Source organism: Onychomys torridus, chromosome 2 (assembly GCF_903995425.1).
Source record: "Onychomys torridus chromosome 2, mOncTor1.1, whole genome shotgun sequence".
Classification (NCBI taxonomy): Eukaryota; Metazoa; Chordata; class Mammalia; order Rodentia; family Cricetidae; genus Onychomys; species Onychomys torridus.
Window position 1 is genome coordinate 69,392,978 of NC_050444.1, and position 26,884 is coordinate 69,419,861.

The 26,884-nt window shown below is 43.7% G+C and overlaps 2 protein-coding genes and 1 pseudogene across 2 annotated transcripts in view; 2 read left to right on the forward strand and 1 right to left on the reverse strand.

Annotated features, from left to right (window-relative positions):
* Positions 1–8,596, forward strand: part of Tmeff1 (transmembrane protein with EGF like and two follistatin like domains 1) — an 83,451-nt gene extending 74,855 nt beyond the window's left edge. The window contains exons 9-10 of the mRNA XM_036177252.1: positions 4,389–4,547; positions 7,475–8,596. Coding sequence (XP_036033145.1) covers positions 4,389–4,547; positions 7,475–7,559 — 244 coding nt within the window. The 3' untranslated portion in view covers positions 7,560–8,596. The remainder of the gene's footprint in view (positions 1–4,388; positions 4,548–7,474) is intronic.
* A 70-nt stretch (positions 8,597–8,666) lies between these two features.
* Positions 8,667–19,127, forward strand: Cavin4 (caveolae associated protein 4). Its single transcript, XM_036177253.1, has 2 exons — positions 8,667–9,480; positions 18,271–19,127. Exons 1-2 carry the CDS (start codon positions 9,073–9,075, stop codon positions 18,928–18,930), a joined length of 1,068 nt encoding a protein of 355 aa, XP_036033146.1. The 5' UTR covers positions 8,667–9,072; the 3' UTR covers positions 18,931–19,127.
* Positions 19,128–20,450: 1,323 nt separating this feature from the next.
* LOC118577181 lies at positions 20,451–20,888 on the reverse strand (annotated as a pseudogene).
* Between the last annotated feature and the right edge of the window lie 5,996 nt (positions 20,889–26,884).

The following is a 26,884-nucleotide window of genomic DNA, read 5'->3' on the forward strand; positions in this document are numbered from 1 at the left end:
GAGTACTAGGCAGCCAGGAATCCATTTTCTGTCTCTATAGGTCATTTATTCTAGACACTCCTTTCTTGAGTCAAGGGCTTATGTATCCCAGGTGGATCTTAAAGTCACTGTGTAGCAGAGGCTGTCTTTGAACCCCTGATCTTCCTGCCTCTACCTTCTGAGTGCTGGGAAGCCGTGCGCTCCACTGTGCTTGGTGTAGGTAGGGACTGGGAATCAAACTCAGGGCCTCTTGAAATGATAGCCACATTCTCAGCCCAATTCTGCACATTTCGTGTAAATGCAATGATATAGTATGGTCTTCCATGTCTGGCTTCTTTCATGGGGAAAGCTGTTTCTAGACCTTCCCAGTGTCCTAGCTATCCGTCTGCACTTGGCTCTTTCCTGTGGCTGAGGAATAGTCTGCTGTGAGCACTGGATCACATGTTTAAATCCAACTGCAGCTGGTGAACACTGGATTTATATCCACATTTGGACTGTTTTGAATGATGCTGCCCTGAGCACTGGTGTTTTTGTGGACGCCTGCTTTGATTTACTTGGGTAAATGCTTAGGTGTGGAATTGCTAGGTCAAATGCTAATCTGTTTAACTTTTCCAGGACTATAAGTCTGTTTCAAAGCATCTTCCTATCCCCTCCTCTGCAAGACCTTCCCTGGCGTTTGTGGTCACCGTACTTTCTGATCCAGGCAGCGCTGTGGCTGTGCAAGGGTAGCCCACTGTGCGTGCTCGTTTTGTTTTGAAATCCCCCTGTCTCGGGCTGGAGAGATGGCTCAGCAGTTAAGAGCACTGGTTGTTCTTCCAGAGGTCCTGAGTTCAATTCCCAGCAACCTCATGGTGGCTCACAACCATCTGTAATGAGATCTGGCGCCCTCTTCTGGCCTGCAAGCATGGATGTAGGCAGAACACTGTATACATAATAAGTCTTTAAAAAAAAAAAAAAGAGGGCTGGAGAGATGGCTCAGAGGTTAAGAGCACTGACTGCTCTTCCAGAGGTCCTGAGTTCAATTCCCAGCAACCACATGGTGGCTCACAACCATCTGTAATGAGATCTGGCACCCTCTTCTGTATACATAATAAGTAAAATTTTTTAAAAAGTCCCCAGATAATTCTTTAAAAAAAAAAAGAAATCCCCCTGTCTCAGCCTCCCGAATGCAGGGATTTCAGGTATGCACCACCATATTTGACTCTGTTTTTGGCCAACTGTTTATCTTCTCTTAAAAATGGAGTTCAGATCCTTTGCCCCTTTCTTAATTAGTGGATTTTTTTTAAAGGATATATGTTTTAAATTATATTTTCTTTAATTATTTTAGAAACAGTTATTGTAGACTAGAGAGATGGCTCAGTGGTTAAGAGCACTGGCTGTTTTTCAAGAGGCCTTGAGTCCAGTTCCCAGCAACCACATGGTGGCTCACAACCATGCCCTCTTCTGGCATAAAGGCCTACATGCAGATAGAGTGCTTCTATACATAAAAACAAATGAATGAATGAATGAATGAATGAATGAATGAATATGGAAAAAACAAAACTGTGTTCGTGTGCGCACGCGTGTGCACACGCCCTTGTACAGGTCAACAGACAACTAGAGAAGGAGTTAGTTCTCGCCTTCCACCTTTTGAGGCAAGGTCTCCATCGTTTCTGCTGCTGTGCCATATATCCCAGGCTGGCTTTGGGACAGTCTGTCTCCATTGCCCGTCAACTGCCTGTCTACTTATCTCCCTGAGTTACAGATTGCAGATGTGAACCACTGCATTTGGCATTTTCCCCAGGGGTCAAACTTGGATCTTAAGGCTTATGGAGCTACAGCTGGAGACCCATCTCCTCAGCTGCTTATTTGTTCTCTACATGTTCTGAGTTCAAGTCTCTTGTCAGATACGTAATTTGTAGTTGTTACTTTCTTTGTGTAGGCTGCCTTTCTGCTGTGTGGATAAGGCCCTTAACCGTGAAGAAGATCTTAGGTTTGATTCAGCTCAGTTTGTCTTTGTTGCTGAAATTGCGGTTTTTGTTTTAGCTGTTGCCCCCATCTGCAGTCTGGGCTCCTGGAACCCTGCATGTTCGTTTTTCCCAAGACCTCTCTTTGCAGGTTCAGTTCCCTCATTCAGACCGCTGACCTGCTGTCTTACTTTGCTTCCTTCCATTGCTGTGAGAAAAGCACCATGACAAAAAGCAACTTGGGAAAGAAAGGGCTTAATCTGATAGGGGTCCTGTAAATGTCACAGTCTCTGAGGGAAGTCAAGGCAGGAGTCAAGGCAGGAACCTTCAGAGGCAGGGACTGAAGCAGGAGCCACGGGAGAACATTGCTTCCTGACTAGCTTTCAGGCTCACCTTCAGCTCCCTTCTTACACCTCCCAGGCCTACCTTCCAAGGAATGGTAGTGCCCACGGTGGGCAATCAATCAGTGATTTTAAAAAAACAAACAAACAAAAAAACCAAGCCACATAACTCGTGGACAGGCCAGTCTGATGGAGGCCATTCCTCAGCTGAGGTCCCCTCTTCCCAGAGGGCTCTAGTTTCTGTCAAGTTGACGAAAACTAACCAGCACACCCGGTTTTAGTTAATTCAGAGGCTGTGGAGAGGAAGAAGTCAGCTTCATTCTTCTACATGTGGTACCCCAGTTTCTAAGCAGCATCTTTTGAAGACACTGTTCCTTCTTCACTGACTCACTCTGCCTAACACCCTGTCAAACAGTGGTTAACCACAGGTGTGTGGTTTACTTCTGGCTTCTCAGCTTGACCCCAGTGTATCACCTCACTGTTTTGAATTTTCTGAGGTTGAGAACCCGGTGCAGAACCTCCTGGCAGGAGTCCAAGAGCCCTAGAGAGTGAGGGAGCAAGCCCACGTCACACTGGCTCCCCGTGTTGCCCAGCACCCGGGTTTCTCTTCTGTTGTTCACACTGTACCATAACACTGTTTCAGGTCCGTTCATAACAAAGTGGAACAGCAGTGAATCCACACACTGATGCCCAGTGAGTTCACAGCGGTGCCCTACATGTCATATGCTTTATTCATGGCTTCCAGTCGAAGTCTTGCTAATTTACACCTTTCACTTCTGTCAGCTTAAAATAGGAAATCTTCTGTTGAGTATCCGAAGTGTTTCCCTATCAAATTATTATCCCCAGCTGATGATGCTGTCTTTATATTTACCTTTAATTCGAATTAGAACGTTTCTAAGATTAGCATCTACTTGACTGCTTTGCTCTGTTTGTTTAATAACTTATTTTCACCTCCCCTGCATATTAAGTGTTTATGCTGCTCACGCTGAGAAGTGTCTTGAATATACTGTGGTGCGATGTCCATAGAATTATGAATGTTTCTTTCTCTTAATTCAGTAATCTTATTCACAGCTCTCTATCCTAAAGAATAACTAAATGGAAACGTGCCCATTCATTAGATTCTTTTTCTTATTTATAAGTGTGAAACTGGAGATAACTGATGTATCTGAGAACGGGAAATGGGTGTTAGATCTTGGATGATTGTGATTCTAGTTTAAATGATGGTGATAAGGACAATTTAGTAACTTCAAAATTGTTGTGATTAGTATAGATGATGGATGGTGATGTGATTAGTATAGATGATGCCAAAATACAAATGTAAAAGTATGGCACCCCACCCTCATGGTGGTGAAGTCATTTTTTTACTCCTGTGTAAGTTTTGTTGTTCTTTTGTGTTTTAATTTTAAAACCTGACAATATAAAATTTTGTAATTTCTTGTAGGTGTGGCGGTACACACTTAATAATCCCCGTTTCTGGGATGTGGAAGCAGGAAAATCAAGAGGTGTAGGTTAGCTTAGGGTACATATTGAGACCTTGTCTCAAAAAAAAAAAATTCTCATGTGTTGATGGTGTGTTCTGCCATAAATGAGACATCTGTATTATACCCCTTTCCCCACGGCTCAGGGAACGATGTGGAAGAGAGGGTGGACAGATCATAAGAGTCAGAGGTTTCTGAAGACGGGGTCAAACACATCTCTGGACATGGCAGGTCCATTGCACTCGTGAACTCACAGCAGCCATGGTTACCTACACAAGACACTGCAGTATGAAGAGTGGAGGGCTTCTGGGCCGGCCCCCCTCACTGAGCACTGTTGACATCGATGGCTGCCAGGAGAGGGAGAGTCAGTTCTCTTAGGGGTATATGTTCTAGTGGATGGTCTCACACCCATGTGTATATGGGTGGGACAAATTGAACCCAGTGGTTATTAATAGAAAAGAAAAAGGAAAAAAAAAACCCATGAAGTTGGGAAGGGGTGGGAGTAGATCTAGAAGTTAGGGAGAAGAACTGGGGTGGCTGAACATGATCAAACTACATTGTATGCAGGGGTGACATTCTCAAAGAATAACAATTACTGTATTAAAAATGTAATTCTCACAGGGATTGCTTTTTTCCCCTTGCAGATGTGAATCTGGTTACACTGGCCAGCACTGTGAAAAGACGGACTTTAGTATTCTGTATGTAGTTCCAAGTAGGCAGAAGCTCACTCATGTTCTTATCGCAGCCATTATTGGAGCTGTACAGATCGCCATTATAGTAGCAATTGTCATGTGCATAACAAGGTAGGTAATGGCCATAGAGTGTCGACTTTCAACTATGCACTGCAAACTGTAAATCAGAGAATACCCTTAAAACCTATTCACTGGGCTAGGGGCCAGTCCATGAGGCACAGTTCTAGTGTCTAGTCCACTGGACAACATTTCTATGTGGGTCTGACTTCTCCCTGTCTTGCTTCTTTAGAATATGTGTAGGAACTCATTCCCAGAGCTAGGGACGTATCTGGGTTATAGGCGGAGGAGGTGTGAGAACAGTCTATGAAATCAAGGAGGCCAGGGATCTCGGAACTGTGTACTAAGAGTGCTGAATTCAGAGACAGTGGTTGTAACAGAGTTTCTGGAACAAATTCACGGAGGAGCCATGAGAATAAGCTTGAAGTCTACAGAGTTGTTTTTTATGGTCTGAGAATATACTTTACCTGTAGTTAGTGTAGTAAGAAAGAAAACCATCAACTTTAAAGATAGCCTTCTCTGACTACATCCTGATTAGAGTGGTAAGTAAAAGGCTTTCAAATGCTATGTTAAAATAAAAGCACAGGTGCACAGGGGCCAGCACGATGGCTTTTGGGTAGGACCCACATGGTGGAAGGAGAGAACCAACTCCTCAAAGTTGTCCTCTGATCTCACACACACACACACACACACACACAAAATAAATGTAAAAAAAATTTAAAGCATTTATTATATGTTAAAAGACTTATTTGATCAATTGATCGTAAATGGGTGTTTCTCAAACTGAGTAGAAAGGTGTCAGACCAAACTGGAACTTTAAAACTGCCAGAGCAGAGTGCCCTGCCCTTCCATCCCGTCTTGTCTTCTTCCCCACCTCTTCCCAGCTCATTTAAGTTTTGGTTCTCATGTTCCATGAGCATTATCTTTGTGTTCTCCTTCTGTGGGGGGACAGAGAGTCATAGCATATCAAGTAGATATTGATAAGCTGATTGGATGTATAGACCTTCCTTCTATCCAGGGCCTGGAAAAAGACCTTCAAGTAGTCCCAGCATCCTGGGACCAAAATAATCTAGAAATGATGGAAAAATGTTCTCTGAGTAGCTGATATTTTTCATGAAGTTTAGGCACTAAAGTCAGCATGCTTTATTCCACAGAACAGATGATCTGCCTTTGGGCAAGACTACCGAGCATAAAATTGGGCAGTAGATCAAAGAAGGGACATAATGGTGTAACAAACAGTGACAACAGGAAAGGAAGGTGGGGGAAAAGCCTTGAACAGCCTAGCCAGCTGTGGCCATTTAATACAGGCTCAGAGGTTAACCGCTCTGCCTGTGGCCATTCAGCCAGTAAAGGGAAGTGCCTGGGTTTGGAGTCAGTGCTGCGTGATTCTTCGGTCATTCGTCTTTCGACCGAACCATCTAGAAGCAGGGCTGTGCTGGGTCCTGTTGGGAATAGGTCAGCCAGATATAACTGCTGCATGGGGACAGGAACCAAATTTGCTTTTGTCGAGGTTTAATGTGTTTGAACCATATTAAAGGTCATTTGCAGAATTGATTGGACTAGGGAAGATGTGTGGTCGGGGGAGACCATGTAGGAAGGACATCAGTAGAGGAGTGCAGGGCAGTGTGACAAGAAGAAGAGAAACACTGTTGACATTTGTTCCACATTAGGGCTACATTTACTGTACTGTAAGGAACACAGCCTTTCCCCACAAATGGCTTGCTGTCCTACATATGGAATACTGTGATTACGTTCTTGGACACACCATTGAATTTTTGAGGCACGCCTCTCCCATGTAGTCCATTAGGGAACAGCTGTTTGTCCACAATGGCCGTTGCTTGTGAGGAATCTTTCTTTAAATGGATGTTCCTACTGGCCCACTTTTCCGTGAGTTGTGTTTTCTTCTTTATGCTTGGAATCTTCTTTTGTGTTTTCAGACTCCTAGAATGATAGATTGGCAGGGACTTTGAACATGTCTCAGCCAAACCCTTTACTGTATAGAAGAAAAAAACTTGGTCCCAGGGACCTGGAACTCCTCCCGTTCATGGTGGGTTAGTGGCAGTTAAAGCCGGTTGCTTGGCCTGTCAGCCAGCTCCTTCATTTACGAAATGGATATGATCCCAGCCCTGTCTACATCAGGCTATTTTTATAAGGATTAGTGAGAGAAAATCCTTTGAAAACCACCAGAAATGTTGCCATTAAGGCTTTTAAGTTAAGGCAAAGCAATCCTCTTTGAAATAGAATAAAAACATGGAACAGTAGAGCAAACAGACTCATTCCAAGACACTGTTTCCACTAAGGGGCATTGACTTTGCACAGGTGGCGCTAATACCAATAGGCAGTTACCAGTCGGAGCCACACTCAGAGCCACCTGCCTTCATTTCGGTGCCTTCGCACTCATTAACACATTCCCTTGTCCGGAATTCCTTCCATGTGAGGGCCACAGTTACTGTAATAGAAGAGCAGAGTCCAGGAATCTCACCTGCGGGGGCCCAGTCTCCAGTGCCCTTCTGTGGCATGCTGCAGCTGGGTGTACACCAGCTCCTTTTGAGTCGTTTCCTTGAGTTAGAAGACTTCAGTGCATCCTGTCTGAGATCATCAGCTAAGCTTTCCTTGTTGTTCTGGTGCCGTGATAACGCTCAGGGAAAGCGCCCCCCAGGTCAGCATCTTTATTACCGTCACAGTGATCTGTCACCGGAACTGAGCAGCTGCCAGGCCAGAGAGGCAGGCGTGCTTCTCGGAAATGTGTATCAGCAGTGTGAGCACTGTTCCTGATTCACCAGTGTGATTCCCTCCCAACTCCCAGCTATTTAGCAAAGAACAAACAGCCATTATGTCTGTCCTCAGCTAGCCTGGAACTGAAGAGTGTCTTGTTTCCTTTCCTAACTGGTTGCAGTGTGTGAACTGTGTGTTACTTTGACATAGTTTAAACATCCTTAACTGAATGATTGTTTTCTTCCTTCTGTATTTTCATGCAACAGAAAATGCCCCAAGAACAACAGAGGGCGTCGACAGAAGCAAAACCTGGGTCACTTTACTTCCGACACTTCCTCCAGGATGGTTTGAGCTGCTGGCTTTTGTATGCACACTGACCATGTGATGTACATTGATTATGTCTTTTTTTAAAGAATGGAAATATTTATTTCAGAGGCCTTATTTTTGGACATTTTTAGTGTAGTACTGTTGGCTCGTATTTAGAATATTTAGCTACAGCAGTTTTGGACTGTTTAGTAGTCTCGGTTTTATGTTTTTAAATACAGAAATTGATTTCATGAATTTGTACCACATGGTAATACTAGGAATTGTTCTTTACCCATGGAATGTAATATTTTTGCAGAGATGGATGGACCCACATCACAGTGGCTATAAAGTCAAACTTCTTTCCCAGTGACCACAGCAAATGGCAAAGCATGAACTAAAAGTAAAGATGTTTACAGATTACTTTTCTTACAAAAAAAAAATCTAGAAGACACTGTGTTTAAATAGATATTTAAATGTTTTTGAGATTTAGTACCTGATTTTTTTAGACACTGCCCCTACTGCATGAGCTGCAAAGCTGTGTGTGTTAGATGTAACATATTTATAAGCTGTACGGACTGGAATTGACAATTTCTCTCTTTGAAGATATAATTCTAATAATTTGAAAAGATATCTGAGAATTAATGATTGAACAGATCATTGAAAATAGATTTAGATATTGTCAAGATAGCCTGTTTAATGAGCAGATTGGAATAAAACCTATATATCAGTTAAACTACTTTAATACACATTCATTTTTAAACATATTTGTTTTACTATGAATATACAAATTGTATCAGTGTTTGTGAATACAATGCAGGAATAATTGCTAATGATTGGTGCTCTGAAAGTGAGCTTAAAAATGACCTAAGACCTCTAATTCAAATTTGTCCTGTAGTAGCTCTATTAATAGATTGTTGGTGTTTAAGGTCTAAAATGTGAGTAGACTGTATCGATGTGTTTAACGTGTAGTTTAGCTAGTCAAAATTACGCATGTAGAATTTAAAGACTATGTTCAAACTTAAATATTGATTTTAATAATTTGATTTGGAAAAGCATGTTATAATATAATGTTTTCACTATAAGGTCTGTTTTGTGTGGTTTATTTACTGTATTCTTTGATACTGGTCTATTGGTTCTTGTAATAATTAACAGGAAGGGAAGATCGCAGTTCAAAATTTCCCTTTGCTTATGCAAACTATTGCTTGAAATGATCCAAAGAGAAAAACTTTGCTCAGTGTTTGGAGCTACTTGGCTTGTAGGCTTAGTATGAGTAGCATTGTGGCTTTAATGAACTTCGTCAGGGGTTTCCACCCACACAGGCTTATTTGAGGCCCTTAGTCAGTCGGCAAGCATGTTTGGAACTGACCCCAGTGCTTTGCAAGGGCTCATGTTGCAGGGCAGTCACGGATGGGCATTTGTCATTATAAATACTTGACCACTCTCCAGGGTGCGGTTTTCAGCCCTCTAAAGCAGCTTCGTTGCCTGATACCAAGCCGACTTTAGGCTTCGAGTGTAGAATTGATTGCTATAGGACATCTTTTGGCTAGAAAGAAGTAAAATGGAGCACAATGGGTCTGCTTCAAATGCTGGTAAAATCCACCAGAATCGATTGTCAAGTGTGACTGAAGACGAAGACCAGGATGCTGCTCTGACAATTGTGACTGTGCTGGACAAGGTGGCCACCATTGTTGACAGTGTACAGGCAAGCCAGAAGAGAATAGAAGAGAGACACAGGGACATGGGGAACGCTATAAAGTCTGTCCAGATGGACTTGCTGAAGCTCTCACAGTCGCACAGCAACACGGGCTACGTCGTTAACAAGCTGTTTGAGAAGACCCGGAAAGTCAGCGCTCACATTAAAGATGTGAAGGCCCGGGTCGAGAAGCAACGGGTTCATGTTACCAAGGTTGAAACCAAGCAAGAAGAAATAATGAAGAAGAACAGATTCCGTGTGCTAATATTCCAGGTAAGCTTGCACTGGTGTTCAGTGTGGTGAGTAGAGTCTCTCTCTCATCCTTTGTCAGCAAGTCACTCCTCAGCCGTGGTCTGTGGTACATACTGGAGCCCGCTGAGCAGCTCTCTCAGGCTAGAGCCATTTCTGGCTAACTACACGCTATCATCCATGTCCCGAGCTTCATGTGATGTGAACTGTGGCTTGTGGCTCAAGCTATTTCTTGCCTTTGAAACTTAATGCTGTCAGTTTTTTTTTTTTTTAGTCCATTGAAGCACAGTGACCCAGTAGACTTTAGAATGCTGGAACTAAAAGGGTCCTAAGAAATCTCAAGTTTAAAAACCATCTGTGTTACATAAAAGAAGGAGCTGGGAAGAGTGGAGGATGCAGTTCAGTAGTAGAAGACTCACCCACATGGCTGAGGCTTGCGTTTGATACACAACATCCCCCTAAAAGAAAGCGGATTAGGAACCGGCTCCTACACAGTCATGGTTCTGTTCTCATCATAGAGAGCCTAGAAACCCAAAAACTTCTCTGAACATAATTTACCCATTGGAATTGTTTTTTTATTAGTCACAATAAGAAAAGTTACCTGTTTCTGGATGAAAAATCAGGCCATTGATTTATTTTTAAAGTTTTTACTGTTTTTTGAGACAGTCCAGCCTGTAGCCTAATCCTCATTAGGCAGGCCTCAAACTATGACAGTCCTCTTGCCTCAGCCTCCCAAGTGCTAGGGTTATAGACATGAGCCACCATTCCAGCTTGTTTCACTTTTAAATATTATTCTTACAGTAATACAGATATAGAAGTCCTATAGGTAATATCTTACTCAATTGAAAAGCTTTCTTACTTAGCTATTTAATAGAGTGATTATGTGCATCGTTGCATTTGTTTTTCAAAGTTCCTATAGCTGCTCAATACTTTAAAAATTGAAACATACCGTGGCAAATGCATAACGTCTACAGTATATTTTTTAAATTCTTGAAAATCAAAAGGGACAAGCTAAACTCTTTTCTCCCACATTAAAAAAGAATAAGAATGGGAGGAAAATTTATGAAATACAAAGTAGGTGAGAGCAGAGCCCTTCTCTCACCCATTACAGAACCGTAAATCCAGGGTGCAAACATCAGAGAACAGCCTTCCCCATCCTGCTATTGGGAGAATTAGCTGGCATAACATTTTGGAAGACATTTTTGATAGTGTGTATTATAAACTTTAAAAATTCCCAAGTCTGGCCTCCAAATTTCATGTCGGAGGATTTGTTCTAAGCATGAGATCATTAATGTGTGGGAATGTTCATTAGTGCATACACACAACTCTGTGCTTTTAAAAGTGGAAGCCCATGTGCCCAGAACCCTGAAGAATAAAGGACACAGTCAGTGGAAGTACCGGGGCCCATAACCTTCACGTTCTTCATGTGTTAGTCAGTGCCCCAGAGCTCTCTGCTGAGTGGTCAAGTTACACTGGAAAGGGAGAGTGCTAGTTTGGGATCTGTTTCCAAGAGTTCACAGGTTAATGAGGAAAAAAATAGGGAGGAGAGAGACGAGGTGCTTATTTCAAAGAGAGGAGAAGAATGGACTGGTGTCTTTTCCTATCCTCCTTCCAGGCTCCCGGAAGCCTTTCTCCGGGCTTAAAGATGTCGCCTGGCTTCAGGTGTTGGTGCAGACAATGGTGAGCTGGACATGGGACTGCAGAATAAATCAGTTCACCTTGCAGGGGCGTTAGCCACATCCTGATGCTCACCCTTCACTCACGTGTGTTATGTCAGGAAGTACACTTGGAGTCCTGCATGTAACTTACTGGTATTTTCTCTGTCTTTGGATCCTATAGTTCCATAAAGGAACTGAGAGGTCCCAGTTAGTGACAAACTTCTTTTCTTTTAAGATAGAATATCTTGAAGAATCTGTGAGATTTGGTTGTTCAAATTATGCAAGAGTTTGTCAGAAAAAGGCAATTTCTATCTTTTATAAGCATACAGGGAAAACATAAATTCTCATATTATGGACATAGGACTCAGATTCATGTACTTGTTATATGTTAGAATTTACCTTTATGATATTTACATAGCTATTTTTAGGTGTTAAAATTAGCTACAATCAATTCTCATCGTTATTTGAAGATTTTTCCCTTCTAAAATTATTTTGAAACTTAAGCTTAGTCAGCTAAAGTATATCTTCATTTCCATTTGAGATTTTCCTTAAACTTCCCATAGGCATATATTTATCTGATAATCTTTTTTTATTGGTAACAAGGGATAAAAATAAAAACAGTATCAGATAAACAAAATAATGGTATTCTATCTTTTGCAGTTGTATATGGCTAAGCTTTTGCCAAATTCTGGTTGTTGGCATTTAAATACTACATGACATTCTTACCCAGGTCTTTTGAATTTCTCTTTGAATGCATGTTCACCCTGTTGACCCCTCTAATTGTGCATGACATGAACCACAGCATATCTTCTCATAATTCCAGTTACTTGGTAAGCACAAGTCCATGGTTACCAAGTAAGTTTTTAACATCCTCTAATTACAAGTACCAGAGCTCTGTGAATCCAAATGTCCCTATCTGTGTTACTTTCATGTTAATTCAATTCCACTTTATTCTGACCCATTCTGTTACAAAAATGATACTTAAACCAGGTGTGTGGTGCGCACCTATATGTAGTCCTTGCACTTGCAGGGTAGAGGAGGGAGGACTGGGAATTCAAATACACAGTGAGTTTGAGGCATGCCTGAACTGTGTGAGACCCTGTCTCACAAACAACAAAAAGCTAATTTTACCTGGAATTTCATATACAAATGTGATCGTGTTCCAAAGTCAACTATAATTTACCCTACAACCTTCCATTATTAGTACAGTGTGTTTACCCTTAACCCACAGTTAGCAAGGACTCTGGGGACTGTGAGATTTTTCAGGCAAGGTCCTTTTCTAACCTTGCCTCTGTTCCCCTTTGTTTTTGAGCCTGCTTTTGTACAGTCTGCAGTGTTTGAAGAGAAGGGTGTGTGATTCCTGATTCCCTGTGTCTGGTGCCTTCACTGGAAGATTGTGGGGATTTCTACCTACTAAGCAATGCCCTTTGGCTTTTCCCTTGTCTAATTATACCTTCTCAGGCTCACCCAGCCCACACTGTTGCTGAGGCTGCTCCCCACAGCAGGTGCCAGGAAGGGAGAGGGATAACTTCACTGCCTCTAACTGATTCATCAGAGAGTTATGGGACGCCCACTTCTGCCTCTTTTCTTGGGGAAAGGGAGGCTCATGGGCACTCTGATCCTGTAGCCAAAAATGTAATTTAAATTAAGGAATAAGATTCTAAGGATGTCTTTCCTGACCATCAGGCTGGTTATATTTTAGGGTATTTGCAAACATCCTCATGTGTATTTATTGAATCTGCTTGTTGAATGGAATCAACCTGGATCTCAAGTATCAATACTGGTTTGTTTGTTTGTTTGTTTTTGTTTTTAAAGGCATTGTCACTCATGGGCCAGTTTTTAAAAACCTCACAATTCCCAGAGTTTTGTCTGCTGTGTTTTAGAAATGATCTCTAAATAGCACACCAGGTTCCTTTCTCCTGTGCCCTGTGCTGGCCTGTCTTTAGCTGGTTCTCTTCCAACACGCTTGGCAGAGTTGGTTTTTCTCTTAAACTGCTTTGCCCTCAGCCTCTGGGGTCCTGCTCTCCTGGCTTTCTGTCCTCTTCACTGCCTGATGTTTCCCTTTTTTCTTTCCTTTCTTGTGTGTAGGTTCAAAATCCCCAAACACTCTAAACTCAAAACCTAATCCATCCTTCCTTCCTTCCTTCCTTCCTTCCTTCCTTCCTTCCTTCCTTCCTCCTTCCTTCCTCCCTTCCTTCCTCCCTTCCTCCCTCCCTCCCTCCCTCCCCCTTCCTCCCTCCCTCCCTCCCTCCCTCTCTCTCTCTCCCCGCCTTCCTTACAACAGGGTTTTTTTTTCTTTTTTTTCCCCCTTTTTTTAAAAATTATATTTGTGTTTTAATTTTACACATCAGCCATGGGTTCCCCTGTCCTCCCCCTCCTGCCCCGCCCCCACCTTCCCCCCAGCCCCTCCACTCCATTCCCATCTCCTCCAGGGCCAAGACTCCCCTGGGGATTCATTTAAACTTGGTGGATTCAGTACAGGCAGGTCCAGTCCCCTCCTTCCAGGCCGAGCAAAGTGTCCCTGTGTAAGCCCAAGGTTCCAAACAGCCAGCTCATGCACTAAGGATAGGTCTGGGTCCCACTGCCTTGGTGCCTCCCAAACAGTCCAAGCCACTCAACTGTCTCAGTTATCCAGAGGGCCTGATCCAGCTGGGGGCTCCACAGCCTTTGGTTCACAATTCATGTGCTTCCATTCATTTGGCTATTTGTCCCTGTGCATTTTCCAATCCTGGGCTCAACAATTCACGCTCCCACAGTCCCTCCTCCTTCTCGACAACTGGACACACGGAGCTCCACCTGGGGCCTGGCTGAGGATCTCTGCATCCACTTCCATCAGTCACTGGATGAAAGTTCCAGCCCGACCGTCAGGGTGTTTGGCCATCTGATCACCAGACTAGGTCAGATCAGGCTTTCTCTCGACCACTGCCAGCAGTTTACAGAGGATGCATCACTGTGGACCTCAGGGGACCTCTCCAGCACTCTGCCCAATCCTGTTCTCATGTGGTCCTCATCCATCATGGTCTACCATTCCTTGTTCTCCTTTTCTGTTCCTGATCCAGCTGGGATCTCCTGCTCCCCCAAGCCTCCCTTCCCTCAAACCTTGCCCTTCATTTCTCCCACTCTCATCCAGGTGGTTCATGTAGATTTCATCCATTTCTCTGTCATTGGGTGATCCCTGTGTCTTTCCTAGGGTCCCATTTTCTAGGTAGCCTCCCTGGAGTTGTGTAGCAGTCTAGTCATCTTTGTTTTACATCTAGTATCCTCCTATGAGTGAGTACATACCGTGTTTGTTCTTCTGAGTCTGGGTTACCTCACTCAGGATGATTTTTTCTAGATCCATCCATTTGCCTGCAAACCTCATGATGTCATTGTTTTTCTCTGCTGAGTAGTACTCCATTGTGTATATGTACCATATTTTCTTTATCCATTCTTCAGTTGAAGGGCATCTAGGTTGTTTCCAGGTTCTGGCTATTACAAACAAAGCTGATACGAACATATTTGAGCAAATGTCCTTGTGGTATGATTGAGCATTCCTTGGGTATATGCCCAAGAGTGCTATAGCTGGGTCTTAGGGGAGATGGATTCCCAATTTTCTAAGGAAGTGCCATATTGATTTCCAAAGTGGCTGTACAAGCTTGCATTCCCACCAGCAGTGGAGGAGAGATCTCCTTGCTCCACATCCTCTCCAGCATAAGCTGTCTTCTCTGTTTTTGATCTTAGCCATTCTGACAGGTTTAAGGTGGTATCTCAGAGTCATTTTGATTTGCATTTCCTGGATAATTAGGGATGTTGAGCAACTCCTTAAATGTCTTTCAGCCATTTGAACTTCCTCTGTGGAGAATTCTCTGTATGTATACAGTGTTCTGCCTACATGCCAGAAGAGGGTACCAGATCTCATTACAGATGGTTGTGAGACACCATGTGGTTACTGGGAATTGAACTCAGGACCTCTGGAAGAGCAGCCAGTGCTCTTAACCGCTGAGCCATCTCTCCAGGCCCTAGTATTGATTTTTTATAAGCAGGCTAAAAAATGTCATGCCTTTAGGTCCATTTTGCAGTAAGTTTCAGAAGGAATATGGCTTTTCTTCTTTGTATCCAGTACACATGAGATTTGTATCTTTAATTTGCTGTAAGATATCCTTATTTTATGTCACTGGGTATGTGGTTCTAGGGCTAGAACCCAGACTTTTGTGCATAGTAAGCAAACATTCTACAAACTGAACTAAATCCCCAACCCTGAGGTTGTTTTATTATACAGGATTCTTTTGGCTATCCTGGGTTTTTTGTTTTTCCATATGAAGTTGAGTATTATTCTTTCCAGATCTGTGAAGAATTGTGTTGGTAATTTGATGGGGATTGTGTTGAATCTGTAGATGCTTTTGGTAAGATCGCCATTTTTACTATGTTAATCCTGCCTATCCATGAGCATGGGAGATCTTTCCATTTTTGACATCTTCTTCAATTTCTTTTTTCAAGGACTTAAAGTTCTTGTCATATAGGTCCTTCACATGCTTAGTTAGAGTAACCCCAAGGTATTTTACATCATTTGTGGCTATTGTAAAGGGTGATGTATCTCTGATTTCCTTCTTAGCCTATTGTATATAGGAGGGCTACTGATTTTTTTTTTTAGTTGATCTTGTATCCTGCTATGTTGCTGAAGGTTTTTATTAGCTGTATCAGTTCCTTGGTTGAATTTTTGGGGTCACTCATGTATACTATCATGTCATCTGCAAATAGGGAGAGCTTGACTTCTTCCTTTCCAATTTTATTCCCTTAATCTCTGTGTGTTGTCTTATAGCTCTGGCTAGAACTTCAAGTACTATATTGAATAAATATGGGGAGAGGGGACAGCCTTACCTTGTTCCTGATTCTAGTGGTATTGCTTTGTGTTTCTCTCAATTTAATTTGATTTTGGCTTTTGCCTTGCTGTAGATTGCCTTTATTATGTTTAGGTATGTTCCCTGTATTCCAGATCACTCCAAGACCTTTATCATGAAGGGGTGTTGGATTTTCTGCATCTAGTGAGATGATCATGTGTTTTTTTTCTTTGAGTTTGTTTATATGGTGTATTACATTGCCGGACTTTCGTATGTTGAACCACCCCTGCATCCCTGGTATGAAGCCTACTTGATCATGGTGGATAATTGTTTTGATTCCAGCAGGGTTTTACTGTATGACGCAGGCTGGTAATGAACTTGTGATCCATCTGCCTCAGCCTCTCGAGAACTGGGGGTATAGTCATTTACCACCATGGCAGCAAAATAAAACTTCTAAAATGACTCGTTTGGCAGGAGACTTTCCTTGACCTGAAGTCATTCTGGGACTAGTATATTATCTATTGTGGTTTCCAAAAGTCAACTGAATTCTGAATTTCGGGGTACCCTTTGTCTCTGAGGAGTTTTGAATGAAACACCACTCTGTCTTCTGATATCTCTTCTGATTTCTTCACTTTGTGTGTGTGTGTGTGTGTGTGTGTGTGTGTGTGTGTGTGTGTTATATGCGTGTAAGTATGGGCACAAGTGTGTGTGGATTCCAGAGGACAACTTTTGGGAACTGATTTTCTCCTTCCATGGGATTCTGAACTCAGGCCATCAGGTTTGCTTGGCAAGTACTTTCTACCTCCTGAGCCCAAACACTTCTCCTATGTCTTGCTTTTTTACACGGAGTTGGAGGGTTGAACTTAGGTTCTCACATGTGGCAAACACTTCACTACTGAGATCTCTCTAGTGCAAGAGTGTCGTGACTCTTAATTTCATCGCTGTATTAATGGTTCTTGAATGCACATTTCTGGCCCTTACCTCCCTCCTGAATCCCAGTTGCTTGGCCTCTCTGCCTGCATGCCCAGTGCCCATTCCAAAGACAGTGTCTCACCCTTCCCTTCCGGGTTCCTCTTGCTTCCGTGCTTGTCTCAGCGAATGGTGGATTCCTTCCTCTGTGGATCTAGCAACAGGTCCTCTGGTTTCTGAGTACATCTACAGTCTTCCCCTGCCCACAGACGCCCTCCCTGATCTACCTTCCCTCTGCTTAAACTCGGTAGTGTCCTGCCATCTTCCTGCTTGTCTCAGCAGAGTGACCCTTGTACAGCATGGGTGAAATCCTGCCTCTGCTGTTCTGAAAACCTTGAGAAATTTCCTGTCAGAGTAGTAACTACTGTCGCCACTATTGGCCACAGGGCCTCTCTTGACCTGGCCTTCTTAACTCTGTCCTGGGGGTAGTTGGGACATTTGAATTGATTCTTGAGGAAAGCTATCATTTGTAAAGCTAAAAGGTAAAGGGTATCAGAGATAGAAGCAGCCACATACACGAAGGTGTAGAGGGTGAGTGTTTGTCTGATGCTGAGATGTTGGCATTGCTATCTGCAAATGTGTTGGGCGACATCCCTTAGTTATCCTGGTATTTACGTCCAGGCTGCCATAGGATGGACTCCTCTTGTGTAGAGGGTTCAGAATCGTACGTGTTTGAGGATCTTAAGAATGGTGCGTGTTTCTGAGCTGGAGAAGAGAGAAAGGAGGGTCAGTCAGGTCAGGAACTTTCTAAGCATCCCTCAAGGTTTGTGTTCTCTCCTTGAGCACTGACGGGCTCTCAGAGAGCTATAACCAGACCGCGCTATAAAAACAGTTCTCAGGAACTTCTCAGATAATAGTCTGGAAGGAGAGGGATTGGAGATTGATGGCCCAGGTTCAGACCTGGAGTCTTGAGGGATTGAATTAAGACATGGGTGAAGGAGTCAGACGTAAACATTATTTTGCAGTGTTACTGATGATGAATTTGATGACTAGTTGACCATGGGACAAGAGGGTGAGGGTGTGTCTGGGGGGTGAGGTTTCGGAGGTCTCTGCCTTGGGTGGCACCCAGATGGTCACTGCTGCTGAGAGAAAGGGAAGGAAACGCAAGTGGAGAGCGCAATGGGTGGGCCTTGAATTTTGCACCTCTGACTAAAGGTGCCTGTGCGCTGTCCAGATGGAGATGCTTGTCATCTTAGGAGTGGAGAAGTGAAGAAACAGTATTTGTGAGAAAATGGCCAAGGGGAGAGAGACCCTGAGAGTGCAGCTTGGGGACAAGCAGCATGGAGGGGGATGCTAAGATGAGGCCCGAGGTAAAAGCTGACCGCCAACATGCAGGAAGCACTCATGTGATTTGCTCTTCTGTCCTGCAGGAGAATGTTCGGTGCCCCTCGTCCCTGTCTGTTGTAAAAGACAGAAGCCTGCCCGAGAACCAGGAGGAGGAAGAGGAAGTCTTCGATCCCCCGATAGAGCTCTCGTCAGATGAAGAATATTACGTTGAAGAAAGCAGATCTGCCAGGTTTAGAAAGTCAGGCAAGGAGCACATTGATCATATCAAGAAGGCATTTTCCAAAGAAAACATGCAGAAGACACGGCAGAATTTTGACAAGAAAGTGAGTGGAATTAGAACGAGACTAGTCACGCCTGAGAGGAGAGAGAGGCTCCGGCAGTCAGGGGAGAGGCTCCGGCAGTCAGGGGAGAGGTTTAAGAAATCCATCTCAAGTGCAGCCCCCTCAAAGGAAGCTTTTAAGATGCGCAGCCTTAGGAAACCGAAGGATCCCAAGGCCGAGGGCCAGGAGGGAGACAGAGGGATGGGCGTGGACATCATTGCAGGTAGCCTGGCTCTGGGGCCCATCCATGAGTTCCATCCTGATGAGTTCAGTGAGACAGAAAAGGAGGTGGCCAAGGTAGGGTACATTCCCCAAGAAGGAGGGGACACCCCAACTTCCGAGCCTTTGAAGGTGACCTTTAAACCTCAGGTGAGGGTGGGAGATGATGAGTCGCTCCTGTTGGATTTAAAGCAGTCCTCGTGAGAGCACTTAAGTGTGAGCATCAGTCTCACGTCACGTGGTCACAGTTTGCGCAGTGTGGTCCTTTTTAGTCACCATAGAAAGGCGAGTGATACAAAAGCTTCATTTCTTACCTTTAAAATTCTAAAGACTATAGGAATATTACAGACAACTTTCTTATAAGTTCCTTGGGGATCCTATTTCCCCTGAGAATATATGACTGACAGCTTTTTTTTTTTTTTTTTTTTTTTCCTTTCTTGTGTCACACTTTTTGTGGCAGCTCTTGGCCAATTAGAAAATAGTTGCATGGCTCAGGTCAGTTAGGTGCTTGGTCATCTGTCACACAGGAGGGACAAATCCATGTCCATGGTTCACCAGCAAACTGTAGATTTGGGTCAGGATTAACAAGTCCAGTCTCAGAGGGGAGTTGTGTTGTGTTATCCAGATGTTCACATCTGGAGATTCATGATTGAATCAGTAGCCATACCACTTATGAAGCTCTTCTGTGAGGGGGAAGAAAAATTGAAGTTTGGGGCTTGAGCATTTAGCTGTGGTATCCTAACTTCCTTACTAGTGAGACTCGGGCTGGTTGCCATCTACTTCCAAAGACAGAAATGGAGAGGGCTTGCTGGCCCTGTACCTCTTGGAGGACTTGAGATCTGAGGGTGTGTCACAGAGTGTGTGAGAACAAGATCCAGATCCAGTGGAGAGGCACAAACCACACCAGTGCTTCTGAACCAGAACTTAATATTACATCTGTGAAGCAGCCCTTGGTACCAGGCACTGGGCCCTGAATTGAGCAGAAGCTGAAGTTGTACTTTCCAAGTCTTTTCATAGCCTGAAGAGCGAAAAATAAATGCCTGGATGAGCGCTTTTTCTTTAATGGCTGAAACCAACCTGTTAGCCAGGTCCTAACATAGTCCTTGGAAATGTGTCTCTAATTGCCTTTAGATTTGGATGTGGGGCAGGTAGACAAGTGCAGGTTTGTGTGCAGACATGAGGCAGAAGTCTGGGGCTTGGTTGTGAAGTGTTTTTTTTTTTCTTCTTCATTTTAAACAAGAAGTTTATTTAAACAACAAGATGCTTGACTTGAAGGGAAAACTATCTAAGATCATTTTGTTCAAGAGTAATTTACCCCTACTTAAAGACAGATTGCCCTACATGTAACAGCTACGTACAAAAACGTTATAAAATTGTCCTTGGTTTTACAATGATAAATGAAAAACATTAAAATTCTCCAATCAAACAAGGTATGCAAGGATTTTGTTGTTGTGTTCTTTTGTTAAAACATTGAGAGCAAAATAACTTACTGGAATATGAAGAAAAGAGCTGAATGAGCATGCCACTAAAGGAGAAAGCGGGTATTTTCACAGAACCAGTACTTTCCCCCAGACCATCTCCATCTGATGTCAATCAAAACAGAACACTGGCCATTTAGTTTAAAAAAGAAAAAGAAAACGCAAATGCTTGTGCACATACACCAGTTACTTTATGTACAATAAAGAAATGGGGACAGGGAGATGATAGAATAGAGAAAACTATACTGTAATGGTCAGGATGTGGTGGAACCAAATTGCGGCTTTCTAATTGCGAATGTATTCTTGGTCTATAACAAAATTCTGGAGTAAAGTAGCAGGTTCCCTTTTTAGTAGACACCTCCTGTCTGCTGCTGGAACACATCTATCGTATCTTCATCCTCCATGTCCAACTGTGTAGGTATATCTGTTTCATTGATTGGTTGCCCATCAAACCGGAATCTGATCTGCCTCATTGACAAACCCTGTCTTCACAATAGGCTTTCATTAGTTTACTAAGTGGTGTATGCCTCTTAATCTTAAACTGCACCACAGAACCATCCTGCCCCGCCACATTCAAATTAATATGATCGTTGTTCTCAGTCTTGACTCCTTCCTTGGGTTTCTCGTCGGCCATGGCGAGCGCCGGAGTCTTCTCAGCTGCCGCTTCACAAAAGAGGCACCAGGTCCACACTGGAGGCACACACAAGCAGCACCAGGAGCGGCAGCGTGAAGTGGCTTTTTTAAGGTCTGCCCTGATGTGGGTGTAGAAACGGACCCTGATACTTCTGTGTTCTAGAGGGAACCCTTTAGGGCAAACAGTGCCTGTGAGCATGTGTCGAAGCCACTTTGGAGGGCACCAGATTCCAGTTAGCTCTTAGATCTGTGATGTCAAAAAGTACATACTGCTGCTGAGGGAGAATCACAGTCTGCACTTCCGGCACACTGGAATCTTTGTATCATTTTTGGATATGGAAGAGATGGTAGAATTTTTGATGTGTTTTACTCACGTTTAGTTTAATTTTGAATAGTCACCTAGCAGTTAAAAATATGCTGGCATGGGAGTGCATGCCTGCTGCCCCAGCACTGCCAAGGCTGTGATAGGAAGATCATGAATGAAGTTGAGTGAGCCTGGGTTTATATTTATATATATATATTTCAGCATAATTTTCTTTTCACTCATCCTGAATACATGTTCATCTTGCTTTTGTTTTGTTTTGTTTTGTTTTTGGTTTTTTTGAGACAGGGTTTCTCTGTGTAGCCCTGGCTGTCCTGGAACTCACTGTGTAGACCAGGCTGGCTTTGAACTCAGAGATCTGCTTGCCTGCCTCCACCCCTGAGTACATGTGCCACCACTGCCAGGCATCTTGGTATCTTTTTATATTGTAAACTAAAGCATGTACAGCTTTGAATAAAATGTTGAAAGAATAATTCCAAAAACATTTTTATAATAGCTTAGAAGGAGGTTGGGCTCCCAGCAATAAATTTGGATGTGAAATGATGTTATTACAATGTGAGGCTGGTGTTGTGGTTGTATAACTTTTAACCAATGATGAATGGAAACAGCAATATGCAAATGAAGGGTGATGTAGTAAACCGAGGGTAGGAGGATTATAGAGATGTTACAGTTGTTCGTTTCATTTGGGCTAAAATGTTTTTCTGCAGATATCTGGGGCTTTTGCTTCCTGACTCAGGTCCAGACAGCTTATAAAGCATTTCACCTGGAGCGCTAGCGGGTCATCGCCTTGCTGGGGTTTGCGTGACACCAGAAACACTGAGTGCTTCATGGTGCTGGAGGCTCATTGTAATCCTGTGCTTCATTTCTGGTGTCATAAATACAGGTCAATGTCTTTCCATGTTTAGGACATTCCTAAATTCTGCATCCATAATTTCTGGTACCTTCACCCTGCTTTATTGGGGCAAAGATAATGGACTGCAAAATCAACATATTCATTTAACATAAGGAGTTTCCTAGTCAGTGTTCATTATTTTAAATGTTTTCAGAAACACCGAGTGATGCAGAGTTACATGTATCAGGCTTTAAATAATTTATTCAAGTCAAACCCTTAGCAGGACTTAACACCCTTCTCCCAATGAGACAGAGCAGAACAGCAGCCTCAGATGCCAGGGTTTGGGAGCTGGTGTCAGGCTCTTCCAGGGGTGACGGGAAGTGCAAAGCTGTCTCCTGCCTGTGGTGATCTAGGGGTCCCCAGTGAGTAGTGGTTTGACTCCTGCTTACAGGTTAGAGGGACCACTGAGGAAGACTATTGCATGTATGGGCGTTCAGCTTGCTGAGAGTGGGCGTGTTCCCCAAAAGCAAGCTTGCATGAATGAAAAATAGAAGCCAAAGTAAAAATGCAACCATTTTGTCTTCGTTCTTTGCCTTTTGTACGCATTAAAGGAGTTGCTTTGGGACAGGTCTGATGGTCATGGTGATTTTTTTTTTTTAAATTAAAGATTTCTTTCTTTGTCTGTCTGAGTGTGTATGTGTGTGAGTGTGAGTGTGTGTGTGTGTGTGTGTGTGTGTGTGTGTGTGTGTGTGTGTGTAGGCCCGAAGAGGCCATCAAGTGTCCTCCAGTCACCTGTTCTTTGGAGGCCGGCTCCCTCCCTGCAGGAAGTGTTCCCACTTCCTCATCTAGGCAAGAAGAGAGCAAGTCCCAGCGAGCGACCTTCCTATCTCTGCTTTTCTGAGTGCTGGGATGCGAACTCTGGTCCTCACAGTCACAGAGCAAGTCCTCATGGCTGCTGAGCCATCTCCAACTCCTCATTGTGATTCTGATCTGCTGGCAGGCCTGGGCCGTGTTATACACAGATTTCCGCGGAACCTTGTTAACTGTGCGTTTTGATTCAGTGAATCCCTGGACCTGTTTTACTTTTATTCTGGGGCAGGTTTTCCGTAGCTTCTGGTCTTGAACTCTAGTAAGAAAATTCGTTTCTGATGTCCAGATAAGGGGAAGGATCATCGTATTTTCAGCTTCAGTTCTTTCCCTTTGGTGTACCCGTGCCAGGCCTGTAGTGAAGGAGCTTCCTGCTGAGCTTCCTGCTCCGTTTTGGGTCGTTCTTGGGACCCTTTGAAGTAGGTGATGCCCAGCATTTACAGTTGCCCTTCCCAGACCAGGGTCAGGTAGTGCTCGGCAGCGGCAATCTAGACTAGCTGCTGCCTTGTGTGAGTCTCCGAGGACACACTTGCCCACCCTGCTGCCGGGCTTCCTTCCCACTATGCTGCCCTCCCTTCCGCACACCCACGCCCTTGAGAAGTTGAACAGCATTGTGGGCTGAAATCCACCGTCTGCTCTCCATTCTGTTCTTCGTTCAAGGCCAGAGTTCTGTTTGCTTCTAGTGTCCTGATTCTTAACATGGGTGGCTTTCTCCTTGTGTGTTTGTTTGACACCTGACAGTTCCAGCTAAAGCAGAGCTTTGTTCCATTGAGACTGCGGTAAAAGCTGCTGTAACCTGCTCCACAGGCCAAGGCCGGGTGCCCAGGTGTGTGGTTCTTCAGATCAGCCTTGGTTGCACAAAGCGCCTCATCTCACCGTGATCTTTTGGTGCTTGTCACCTTGGATCTGAATCAACATAAAACATCAGAATGTATTAGGGATTTAAGATGCATTTGCACAACGTATTCTTCCCCTTCCAAGTTCTCGCTGATGGAAACGCCATATGAGGTTTTTGCAGCCAATTGGAGACCAAAGTGGGATCTTTACTGCATCATTTGCATGTGTGCAGGAAATCTCCCAAGTGTCGGACAGGCAACTTGACAAATTCTTTCGGTAAAGGTAGCATGTGGCCGGGACAGGAGATAGGCCTTTGTGTCTTATTGGGAAACGGCATACTCTAGTGTGACAGCAGCAAGAAAACGAGACTTAGAGCAGGACGTTTCATCAGTTGGCAGTGAGACCTATGGTCTGGCACTCAAAGCCATTAAGAGTGGCTGGAATGGAAAACTTCCCCTCTGAGGCTAACCCCAGCCCTTCCAGGAGGTGGGGAGGCTGGAACTAGGGCACAGAATCCACTACACATGAAAGTGGGGTTCAGCTTGAAGGTACAGACTGCATTGTTTTCGGGTCCTAATATATGCAGAGCTAAAAATGAAACCCTTGGTGGGTAAGAACCTGTGCTGCTCTTGCAGTGTTTGGTTCCCAGCACCCGCAAGGTGGCTCAGAGCCAACCCAAACTCCAGATCTAGTACCCTCTTCTGAACTCTGTAGGCACCGATTATAGGCACATGTTGTACAAATACACAGGCAAAACACACACATAGAAAAAAAATATGTTTTAACGTAACCCAATGGGCTTGGCTGTTACTCCTTACTGAGGCCTGTTTTGGACACACTGAACTGAAGTTCTGATCTTAAGTGAGGACCGATGGAGGAGAGCTGGCAATTGGACGTTATAGACCATAGCCTAGAGGTGAGACTTTTGTGTACGTTTTTTAGGAGATGGTGGTATCTCATGTGTACCAAACTGGCCTCAGACTTGTTATGTATGTAGCCAAGAATGACCGTGAACCTTTGATCTTCCTGCTTCCATCTAGGGCCTCATACATGCTCGGCAAGCGCTATACCAACCAAGTTAAAGACCCAGCCTGATGTACTTAAAATAAAGATAGGTGAGGGGTTTATAGCTGACAAGATCCCAAACTCAGCTCTTCTCTCGGGAAAGTCGTCTAGTTACTCTTCAACATCGTTGATTAGGAAGGGCAAGGAGTCTCAGACCCTGGTTCCTCAGCTCCTTCTCCCAAACTCAACATCAAGAGGAACCTGACATATGACAGGGCTTGCTGAGTTCACAAAGGTATTACTCCTGGCTGGTTTGCACACTGTGTCATACTATAAAACAGCCAAATTCCTATTAATCTTGTGGGCCAATAATCATCATTTATTAGGACCCCATTAGACCTTTCATCGGAGCAAGCTTTGAATTGTCAAGTCGTGGTTATATAGATACATCATTTTAGGATAAAATAAAATGCAATAAAATGGGTGGCTACTTTGTATTAACACTTTTGAAGTAGCTACATTTATTTGAAATATTCCCATAAGGAGAAGAAATAGATTAATGGAATTAGCATGGCATATTCTTGGTTCCAGTTCAAAGTCAAGGGGAAGGTTTTCAAGGGAGCATTGATGCTCTTGTCAACTGTCAAAATATAGGACTAAATCTTCTTTAATAAGAAATACCCAAATAAAACCACAGATTGTAAATTCATGAGGAAAATGCACCAGAATATTCTCTACTTGAAATTCATCTTTTTTTTTTTTTTTTAACATAAAAACCCAGTAGTTAAGAAAAATCTCTTTTTAAGAGTAAATTACCCAAGGTTACTCTCCCATATTTAAAAAAAAAAAAAAATCATCTGCGGCCAGAAGGTATCTCTGGGTAAAAACACTTGCTGCACCAGCTTAGTGACCTGATTAGATCTCTGCACCCTACACACAAAGGCAGGTGTGGTGGTGTGCATTGGGAACACCGGCACTCCTGTGGGAATCTGGGAGGCAGAGACAGGAGAATTGCCCAATAGCCACGGGCCAGTGAGTGTGGCACAGCAGCAAAAACTGAGACCTGCCTCAACAAGGTGGAAGGTGAGAACTCTGGTGGTGTCCTCTGACTGCCCCATGGATGCCTTGGCACACGCACACACGCGCCTGCACTCGCTCGAACACAGACATGAAAATGGAGAGATGGCTCCGCTTGCTGTCCTACAGAGGGCCCATTGAGTGGCTCACAACCACCTGTGAGTTCAGTTTCAGGGAACATGGTACCCTCCTCTTGAATTCTTGGGCAGCAGAAATGTAGTTATGTATACACAGACATGCAGGCAAAACACATTATTTGAAAAGTAAAAAGTCTAAACCCAAACCTACATTATACTTCCTAAAGAGCATTAAAAGACCTTACCTCATTATATGCATGCAACAATAATTAGTAAAAAAAAAAAAAAAGAGGCCATGGGCCATGAAGGAGCAAGGAGGGGTGTATGGGAAGATTCTGAGGGCGGAAAGGGAAAGATGCCATTCATTGTATTGCAATCCTAAATAATTAAAAAGTAATTTTTAGTGAGAATCTGCTTAGGCTCCTTTTTCCTCTCTAAACAGGGCCAGTAGAGGGATTGGAAAATGACCGGGGTCCACAGGGCCCTGCGATTCACTTCTATGATTTGATGGAAGCTATAATGCATTCAGCTGATTATTTTCTCTGACTTGCCAAAATTTTGTTTAAAAGGGATGATAATTATTACATTGAAAAAATTCAGTGACTCCTATGAGATGCCGAAATGGGGAGAATGGAAAAGGAAACCATGAATCTTAGTCACATGGCTAAGTTTACAGACAGCTCATCTGTGGAGTAAGGGTCAAAGCCAGCAACACTTCAGGTGCCTCTGCGCTGTGGAGAAGACGGAGTGGTACTCCACTGTCACCAAGGACCAAAGAAAGTAAGTTTCAGGTTCAGGAGGAGGGAGGGGAGACAAAGGCTTCTGCACCGCAGCTTAGGGGTGCCTGGTGGGGGGGGGTTAAGAACTGAACATTTCTGGATTTGGAGACAGGGAAGTGAGTGAAGAGCTAGGATGAATGCCAGCTTCCCATCTTCTCTGTTCCACAGCGTTTCTCAGTGGGCTGCGGTGACTCCCATGGTCATGTAACTTGGCTTAAGTGCAATGGGACATGGTTTATCACGGATATGTC